The sequence below is a fragment of the Schistocerca cancellata genome, chromosome 9 (assembly GCF_023864275.1).
Source record: "Schistocerca cancellata isolate TAMUIC-IGC-003103 chromosome 9, iqSchCanc2.1, whole genome shotgun sequence".
Taxonomy (NCBI): Eukaryota; Metazoa; Arthropoda; class Insecta; order Orthoptera; family Acrididae; genus Schistocerca; species Schistocerca cancellata.
The window spans coordinates 190934659-190944882 of NC_064634.1; the positions used below are offsets into that span (position 1 = coordinate 190934659).

General features: G+C 36.6%; 1 protein-coding gene across 1 annotated transcript in view; it reads left to right on the plus strand.

Annotated features, from left to right (window-relative positions):
* Positions 1-8775, plus strand: part of LOC126100898 (glutathione S-transferase 1-1-like) — a 76578-nt gene extending 67803 nt beyond the window's left edge. Inside the window, exons 4-5 of the mRNA XM_049911564.1 lie at positions 3558-3725; positions 8507-8775. Coding sequence (XP_049767521.1) covers positions 3558-3725; positions 8507-8653 — 315 coding nt within the window. The 3' untranslated portion in view covers positions 8654-8775. The remainder of the gene's footprint in view (positions 1-3557; positions 3726-8506) is intronic.
* The last annotated feature ends 1449 nt before the right edge of the window (positions 8776-10224 follow it).

Genomic DNA, 10224 nt, shown 5'->3' on the forward strand with positions numbered 1-10224 from the left:
CCATCTTCCAGCTATCTCACTCTCTCATCCATCAGCTATCTCTGTCACCACCCTTGTGCCCCTCCCCCTTCCCCCACCTCTTTTCTCCTCTCATGCATTCCACCAGAAACAATGCCTCACTGCAGTCAAGCTGCATTATCAGTGCAATGTAGTTAGATGGGACAATATAGGTCTGTGTGTCAGAGAGAGAGAGAGAGAGAGAGAGAGAGAGAGAGAGAGAGAGTTTTCTGTTTTAGTTAACTCCAACGGAAGATATTGGTTGAAAGTTTTCCATATTTTTCATGTGATTCTTGACTGCTCACCCCTTAACTAAACAGTGAGTTGTTACCTTTACTCCTTCCACTTTTTGTATTTCTCCCAGGACTTCCCTTTACCACATTTACAATGAGGAGCAGAAACATACAGAAGTTAAGGAAATGTGCAAGCTTTTGGAGCCAGTGGCTCCTTGTTTTGGGAGAAGGGTTGAATGAGAAGGACAATGGTTAAAGGAAAAGCACTGGTGACATTTAGAAAATTGAGAGAGTTATGGAAAAATCACCCAGAACCCTGAGTCAGGAAAGACTTACAGGCTGGTATGAGAAAGAGTGTCTTAGGTTAAAACAGAAATAATAGTGACCTTAGGAATGCAAACATTTCTAAGAGCTTCTGTTTAGGTACTATCAATGAGAAGAGTAGTTAATAAGAATTTTCATTTATGAGGCACATTTTTAAATTTATTTTGAATTGGTGGGGATATTTGGTTTCATGCTTTATGTTAGATAATAGTTTGCTGGATTCTTTTACACTAGAATACCACTGCTGTACTGTGTCTTCTATTCTAACTGTGAAATCACATTTTGGCTGAAACTTGTTTTTATTTTCAACAGCAGAAACTATTGCAAAGTAAATGTACTGGGAAGTGAATGTACAAATACCAATATCATTGAAATGATCAATGCAAGGTGAACACTTGTCCACTTTACACAATATTCTCACTGTTCACTTCTGATGAATACATACTGTATTTGCTGGAGGTGCACTGCACCAGAAAATACTTCCATGGGACAACAAAAAATTAAAATATACAAAATGGACCAACGCCCTTGTCTTTACATCAATTGAATGAGATATAGACTACTTCCACTACAGAGAAACTTGGTGAACTGGGGTTCTTGATTAGTTTTTCTATGTGTTGACTATTTTCCCTTGTTATCCAACTGGACATCAAAGGAATATTACTTATGGTGTATCATTTAATATATGGACATTAGTGTCTATTTCTGGTGTTTGCAGATCAATTTTTGCATGTTTAGAATTACACATTGCGAGTCATTATGCACTTGAGAGCTAAGTTTCAGTATGGCTCTCTGAGTCATATGCTTATGCTACCAACAAACATTACAGTTGGACATTTTTTAAAAATCACTGGGTGACTGATTGTAAAGATTAAGTAAAAGAGTGTACTCAGTACTGTCCCATGTGGTCCAATGTATATTTTTGTTTCCTTTTCTGCTGTCAGTTCCATGTATGTGACAGTCTACAAATACAGCCTTCTGCTTTCTACAATGAAGGTAATACTTCTTGATGCTAGAAGGATGCCTTTGATACCACAATATTTTACTGTTTCCAAATAGAATTTTGTGCTCCTTGCAATCAATGGCTTTGGCAAAATCACAAAGCATCCTAACAGGATATTTTTTCTTGTTTATCTCTACCAGGACTTTGTATGTTAGTTACTATATGACTTCCTCCATAGAGAATTCTTCACAGAAACCAAAGAGAGAAGCAATTAACAAGTTATGCTCAGAAACATGAGTCAATATTCTAGAACAATCCCTCAAAAACTTTTGAAAACACCAAGAGAAGTGAAGAGGGCTGTAATTAAAGGTGATTCACTTTTCTGCAGTTTTTTTGTAGGTTTAGTACAGCATCTTTAAGAATGCCAAAAAGATATGTCCTGAGTCATTGACTGATTATTACAAAAATAATGTAACATAGTCCACTCAAGTCAACTGAAACTATTTGGATCTCCAAATGATCATAGACTAGTTAGATGCACAATGAAATTACATAAAAAGCCGGATAGAAAATATATCATCAGGCAGAAAATGAGAAATGTAGATTATGAGAATTTACAATAAAAATAGGGAGCTATATTAGACTACATTAAATGACAACTCCATCATCTTGAAAAATGCAGTTTATTGACCTATCTTCCTTTTCACTATGGGTGTGTTCTTTTGCTCCTTGCTCTCACTGGCATGTGTTCCCTTTTTTATCTTGCCCAAACCACCCCCTCCCCTCCCTGAGGGCAGGACTAATAATTCTAAAAGCTAGTGTACTGTTATCACCTTTACTTTTGTATGTGTCTATCAGCAGTACTACAAATATTGCCTCTTTAAGTAGTGGCCATCAGTTTTGTCTCATAATTTAAAAGATAATAGAGACATACGTAATATTATTTAACAGAGTTACTTAGGCACATAGCAAAAGAGTTGGCAAGTAGCAAGAAGGTTAAACAAAAGAAAATCTCAAATGTAACAAGGTACCTATTAAAGAGGTGTCAAGAATTACACACAAGTGATAATACTGACATAGAATATGCAGAATTAAATTTTAAAAAATTGTAAAGTATCTTCAAGATGGTATGAAAAGGTGTAAGGCAACTTTGATTAGAGGACCAACTGAAAACATTTAGAGAATTAAAACTAAAAACAGAAAACTATTTTGGATAGACATCATGTTCAAAGAGTTAATGTGGGAAATGTCACAGAAACCACCAACAGAGGGAAATCTGAACAAGAATTTGAAGATTTCTGTAAATGTTTTTAAAGCTCAAGAGGTAATCAAGGGACAAAGGCAATTAGTAATTAAAGTGAAATGTAGAAAACTATTGGAGATATAATGAGATGAAGGTGCCTCAAGAGGATGGTGTTTCACTAGAAATGATTAAAGCTGAAGGCAAAGTGATACAAAAGGAGTTTATAAAATTATGTACACAATGTTGTTAGAGGAACACAATTATCCCAAAACTGATCAGTACTGTTATAGTTTCCATCAGATTTCATAATTATAATGGGAAATTCAGAAGATGGAATAGTCAGGTGAGGATATTCCATATAATGAAACATATTGTCAATAGACCTGGGGGAGGTCTTCACATCCATAAATTGAAAAAAAAAAAAAAACAAATACATTTCAAAGCAGTATACTTGAATCACCTTCAGTTTGCTGATGGCACTGCACTATTTGCCTCTGCTTCAGTCAAACAAGTACAACTAATGGAGGAGCTTAGTAGCGAAAGAAGGAGTCAAACTTGATTTGAAGATCGTAATAATGTATAATCAATCCATCAGAAAGAAAACTGAACAAATTTAACAACTAAGTCACATAATCAGTTCAAAAGTTATTATATTTATTGTTTTAGTACATTAGAAATAAAATTTTGAAAATTAACAGAATGGCCCTAGTAAGATGACAAATGACTTATGATGATGATGATGATGGTGTAGAGTTTTTATAATATATTTGTCTGTAATTTAAATTATTCTTCATTTGGCAAATCATTTTGTTAACAGTATCCTGTAATGATCAGGGGAGCAAAACAATTTGATCCTGTGAAACTAAAGGAATTGGAGACAGCCTATGAATTCTTGAATACATTTCTTGAGGGACAGCAGTGGGTAGCTGGTACATCAATGACCATTGCTGATTATGCAATTTTGACATCAGTTAGTACTGCAGATGTAAGTACTGTTTGTGAAAACATTGTGAATAATACTATGTGTTCTAGAGTTTATCATTTAAATGAATTCTTTTATAATCACAGTGATTGTAAACTAAGGTGAAATCTAAATACTGACAGGTTGCTAAAGAAACTACATGCCATAACATGTATTGCACTGCTCTTACACATACAATAGTGTTAACATTTCACATAATACACTCAGCTATCTCATATGGATGATAAGCCACATATCCTACAAACATCTACCGTTACTATATCAAACAATGGAAAAACCAGGATGGAATGTAACAATATTATGAAAAGGTTAATTGCTACTCACCATATACTGGAGCTGCTGAGTCACAGATAAGCACAACAAAAATACTGTCACTTAATGACCTTTCAACCAACAAGGCCTTTGTCAAAAACAGACAAAAAACACACATACACATATATGCAGACACAACTCTCACACACATCACCAGAGTCTCTGGCAGCTGAAGCCAGACTTACGAGTGCAGACAATAGTATGTGTGCACAGATGTCTTGGTCAACTGGTTCTGACTGTATATTGTTTGTGTTTGGCATACCAGTATTTAAGTCATATGGACAGATATGACAGCTTCAAAATCACATTATGAGCATGTGTGCCACAGCACGCGTTTCCTGACAGATAACATAGCATCGACCCAAAGGAAAAGCACCTGTATCCATGAAGACATCATGCATCTAGACTGACTATCTTGCTTTCCAAACTTACATCCAATTAAACATTCATGGGACACTCTAGGTTAAAGGATTTCAACCCACACACCCTAGCAAGGGTGATTCTGGTCTCCAGCTGATGCTTGTCAAGCAATGGCCAATGGGATGCATTACTCATACTGAGTTGTCTGGTCTATAGTAATATGAGTCACTGTGCAAGTTGAATTGCTATGTGAAGGCATCACACAACACCTATTGATGTCCTTTATGCCTCTTCTCTAGTAAAAGGATTTGTACATGATAAGTACCACCCTTAATTTGCCTGCTTAGCTGGGTGGTTACATGCTTGCCTCCCATGCATTGGGCCTGGGTTCAATTCCCAGGCAGGTCGGAGATTTTCTCCATTCAGGGACTGGGTGTTGTGTTGTCCTCATCATCAATTAATCCTCATCATTGGCCGCAAGTCACCCATTGTGGTGCCGACTGAAATAAGACTTACACTTGACAGCCGAACCTAACTGGGACATACTGGCCAACAATGCCATGCAATCATTTCATTGCAGTACCACCCTTGGGCTATGGCAATGCATGCAGTTTCAATATTGCTGTATCATGTGCCACAATGCTTTGAAGGCAACTTTCAGTGCACACTCTATTACTGCTGTTCTTGGAAACGTGATCTTCAGATGAATAATACTATGACTAGTGCCAGAACAGCTGCTTGTGTACCTCTGATCAAGCCGTTATTATTCCAGTTTTGTCAGCATACTTCTAGTAGATAAATGCAAAGGGAGCTGAAGAAAATTTGTATTTTGTGACACTTCTGTTGAATATACTGCTCTTAGAACAGTTGCTGGAGCACACTATATAAATTCCACTATATTCCCTTGATGGTTAATCAGCAGCAACTATCTAAGTATGTCAACCAGTTGCCTCAGATAAATATTATCAAATCCACAAAAAGTGATCTAGTGTCAGACCCAAGAACCGTACATTCAGTATTCATAGTTTCCATCCCAAAACCTCATTCTTTGAATTTGTAAGGAGGTTTTCTTGATACTCACTGTACATTCTTCTAACATCTCTCAGCTGCAATTTGTCAATATTTCTGTTCTCTCACACTAGTCAAATATGCCTGTGACTATTTGCCCCAGCCTACATTGTATATGTTTGAGGTCACCTTTTAATCTGAACTAAAGTAGATACTGCACACATGAGCAGTATTCTGTATAAGGCATATAACTGTTCTATAATAAACCTTGTTTATAGACAAACTGCTCTTTTTTCAGTATCTTACAAGTAATCCCATGTCTAACAAAAACTAAATTTATTTACTGGTTTTGATAATACCTTTATATATTGCTATTCCCAGCTACTTTTATAATATGTCAGACTAAATGACATTCATTAATCACATAATATAAGGCTGCTACAATTTTTATATTTTCTGAACTGCAGAAGTTTACATTTCTCCACATTTATAGATAGATGGCAGCTTTTACATCCAGCTGATATTTTCTCAAGAAATAACTGTACAATTCCACAACTCTTATTAAATAATTCTTCCTTACAGACAACCAATCATCTGCAAGGAGTCTGGGACTGCAAGTATTATTACCTGAACAGGACTGTCCTGTTACAAATCCCTGAACCACACCAGATATGACTTCTGTGTTGGTGGATGGCTCTCCACCCAGCACTATGCATTATGTTTCATTTATTAGGCACTTGGGTGGTGTTGCATCACAAGCTCTGAGAGAGCAGAAATAACAAACCCACCTTCATACCTCTATCCTTAGCACTTAAGGCATCAAGCGTGAAGAATGCAAGCTTGCTTTACATGATTTATGTTTACAGAATCAGTAGAGGTTTTGACAGTGATCATCACTATTTTCATATTGGCCTTTATGTCTGTACTCAGAGTATGATATGTAATACTGGTACAGATAAAGATGACTGACAATGGAGGATTGTTATGTGGATCATTGGTGCTAGTATTTTTGTAGCTATGTATGATCTAAGCTCTTCTTCTGTATCTGAGGACAGTTTGCAACATACCTGGTCAAAAATCAGCTTGTAATTCCTTGGTGGCAGCACTCATGGTGAGAAATTGACTGTAATTATGGTTGGGTACAGCACTATCTGTATCCAATAATGTGATCAACACACACACATTTGGTTCTACCAGTTTTACTTCCATAAATGTCAGACCCTTCACTAAAATAGTTATGGCCAGTCTGTGTCTTAATTATGCAGGTACATCTAGTTTACAAAGCATGCACATACTGCACCTTCTAATTACACATCAGTAGTCACTATGCATTATAACCTAACCAACCAACAGCAGTCTCACTCCAATGAACAATACATGCAGCACTTTTATATTACAGTTAATCAGCAGTCATTGTTTATTATCCCTGTCACTGTCTGTCTTCTTATTCATAACAACATGTCATTGCATCATTACCTTATTGCTGTTGTGACTGACACAGATTCCACTCTCAGAACAGACTGACTTTAAAAATGGCTTCAGGTCCAGTGCTTATATAGCTTTGCAAAAATGGCTACTAAAGTTTCACATTGTTAAATACACAATTTCAATAATACAATTAGAAATTACCATGGTGAGTAACACTCACTGCTGTCACAGTTCATTCAAGCCATAATCCATAGGTAGTGGTCATCCACTGCAGTAGTAGCTCTTGGGTGGCCTGAGCAAGGCATGTCATCGATAGTACCTGTCTCTATGTATCATCTCCATGTCCGAACAACATCGCTTTGATTCACTATGAGATACCTGAACACTTACCTTGTTGAGAGCGTTTCCTTGCACAAAGTAACAGTGCAGACATGATCAAACCACAGTATTGACCATCTAGGCATAGTTGAACTACAGACAACAGGAGCCGTGTACTTCCTTCCTGGTGGAATCACTGGAACTGATCAGCTGTCGGGCCCCCTCCGTCTAATAGCCGCTGCTCATGCGTGGTTGTTTACATCTTTGGGTGGTTTTAGTGACATCTCTGAACAGTCAAAGGGACTGTGTCTGTGATACAATATCCACAGTCAACGTCTACCTTCAGGAGTTCTGAGAACCAGGGTGATGCAAAACTTTTTGATGTGTGTAGTTTCACTAACAGTGCACAGTCTCTCTTCTCATCAGCCATACTGTTCACTCACACTATGGCTTGTCAACTGAGAGTATAGATGTCATACTGTCGTACAGACAGCGCACAGTGCCAGATCTGCAGTTGATTCCACTCGAACACAGTAGATGTCTACCTAATTTCATTGTCATATGATAATTACAGCCCATACTGGACCTATGTGAGCAGTTGCACTTTAATTATAGCCATCCCATATTTTCTTTGATAATTTTCTGTCTTTCTTTTGATTTGACCATATTACTTTTTAGGTATCAGTGCAAACACATCATTAACTAGGTTTTCAAGTCTCTGGAACAACAATTTAATGTTTCATTAGGTACCATGTCTTCAATTTTTTGTCCACAGTCGATCTCAGACTGTGCGGTGCTGAGTGCAACTAGTTTTCCCTTTGTAACAACTCTTCTGTGGAACTCATAATTCGATTGCCATATATTTCACTGTTGATTACTCATAGCCTTTGTGTGTAGTTCCATAATTAGTGCACTGTAATCTGCTAACTTTGCATAGATACACTTAATTTGTAAATTCCTGCTATCTATGTTTGTGATAATGGTTTCAGATAGGGATCACCAGTTGTTGGAAGCAGCTCATAAGTGTTTACTAAATTCAAGGAACTCTCCCTTTTGTCCTTCTGCCCTCTACATGTACACTAAAATCATCTCAGAATGCTACTGTTGGCATGAGAAGTGTCAGGTTACATAAACAATATTCTGTTTGTGTGATAATGTTTTCAAAATTTCTATGTGCCAAATGGTATACAGAAATAATAATTATATTTAGTCTAAAAACTGTAAAGCAGCCTGTTCAAAACATAAATCTGAGCAGAAATTTTTGAAATTTAGTTGATTGCTCAATAGTATAGCTGCAAGGTGTCCTTTTTTAGTTATACAAATGCATTAACTAATTAATTTGAGTTTACTGTTTACAGGCTGTTGGTTTTAACATCAAGAAATATCCTAATGTTGATGCATGGTTCAAACGAGTAAAGACAGCAGTGAAGTCATATGAAGAAAATTATCGTCAACACGTTATGGTATTTAAGAAAAAATATGATGATGTCACTGGCAAGAAGTAGCTTGGTGGAAACTGTTCATCGAATCACTAACATATCATCTACAATCATTCAGCTTTTGCATCATATTTTTCATTTTATTTAAATATCACTGTTACATAGCTAACATTCTTACTGAAAGCAAATATATTGAGAAACAGCTGCAATGTGTGTTTCATTTATGTAATTAACTGTCTTATTAAACAATAAATTATTTTGCAATGTAAATGCAACTAGATGTAAATAAATGTATAGTGTATATACATCTTACCGAGATACAGTAGTTAAAATGTTACTTACAATATGAGCCTGAAAGGAAGCAAAGTGGGTGGATACAACAGCAACAGATCAATTTTGATGTATTGGATGTGTAGGTTAATTTATAAAATGGTGATGGCAGACAGATAAGGAAGGAAGAGAACTCTGAATCAAGAGAGCAACCACATACAAACATAGGGATGGGGTATTACTTATGAGGCAGATTTTATAAAAATATTTTCTTCTCTACTCATCTCTTTGAATGATTCACTTCTACAAATTCTTCCCACAGTGTAACTATCCTTTAGTTCGAAAAGTTAACTGTTGTGCCAAAGGTATACATTTCCTATCTATTTATTACAATTGAAGTGTTACAAACAGAAAAAAAGTGATTGTAAAGCCATGTAAAGAACGTTTTCATCAAGATTTTATCTGAAATCTTGTGAACCACCATTTCATCTTGGAATTAGGTACTATACAAACTGCAAAGGAAGGAGAAGTGTTTGGATGTTGGGTGCCTTTGCACTGACAGGAGTACCTGAACTGTATGCTAATAAATTAATGCTTGTTGTCAGATGTTATTGTGTGGAATGTTCTCCCAAGTGTAAAGATAACTGAAATTGCCTGAATTGTCATACACCTAGGCACTGGTATTATAATCAGCAGTCTCATTGCACCCTTGAACAGGTTGCAAAGGGTACTCAGGTTCAGGACAGGGTATTTTGTGAATGCATAGCAGGTCCACAACATCCATTCAATGTCAGTGTCAGTACCTCACCCACACACATTGTGATGAGTTAGTGCCTAAATGTGTGACATTCCACTGTGCCTTTGATGGAGCAACTGAACAATATATGGCCAAAGATGTATCCAATGCATTATTGGGGCTAGTTTATGGTCAGTGATTGGAAATTTGTCTGTGACAAATATGTGGCCTCATTCATGTTGAATTCATCATCTGGACACATTGGTAACTAGTACTGGCATACTGATAGATGAGTCTTTAGTAAATATCATAATGGTAATTGGTGAGGCATAAGGTGACTGTTGTAAGTGCTGCCCAGTCTTTCCCACTGAATTACATATTTAGCAGTTTCTGGTCAGTAGAAAATGGGCACTGTGAAGATGTATACAGGGTATTTCCTGACTCAATAAACTACAGCTAAGACTTTTTTTCTCTATCTGGAGTAGTTTACCTGAGCCCCTTATAGCAACTTAGGTAACAATTTAACTGCTGGCATTTTAATATGTCAAGACTGTACCAGTATCACAGATTTCAGTCACTGCTTTAGATGCAGAAAAGATGTCTGGCAGGCTGCTGACTAACAACATTTGAC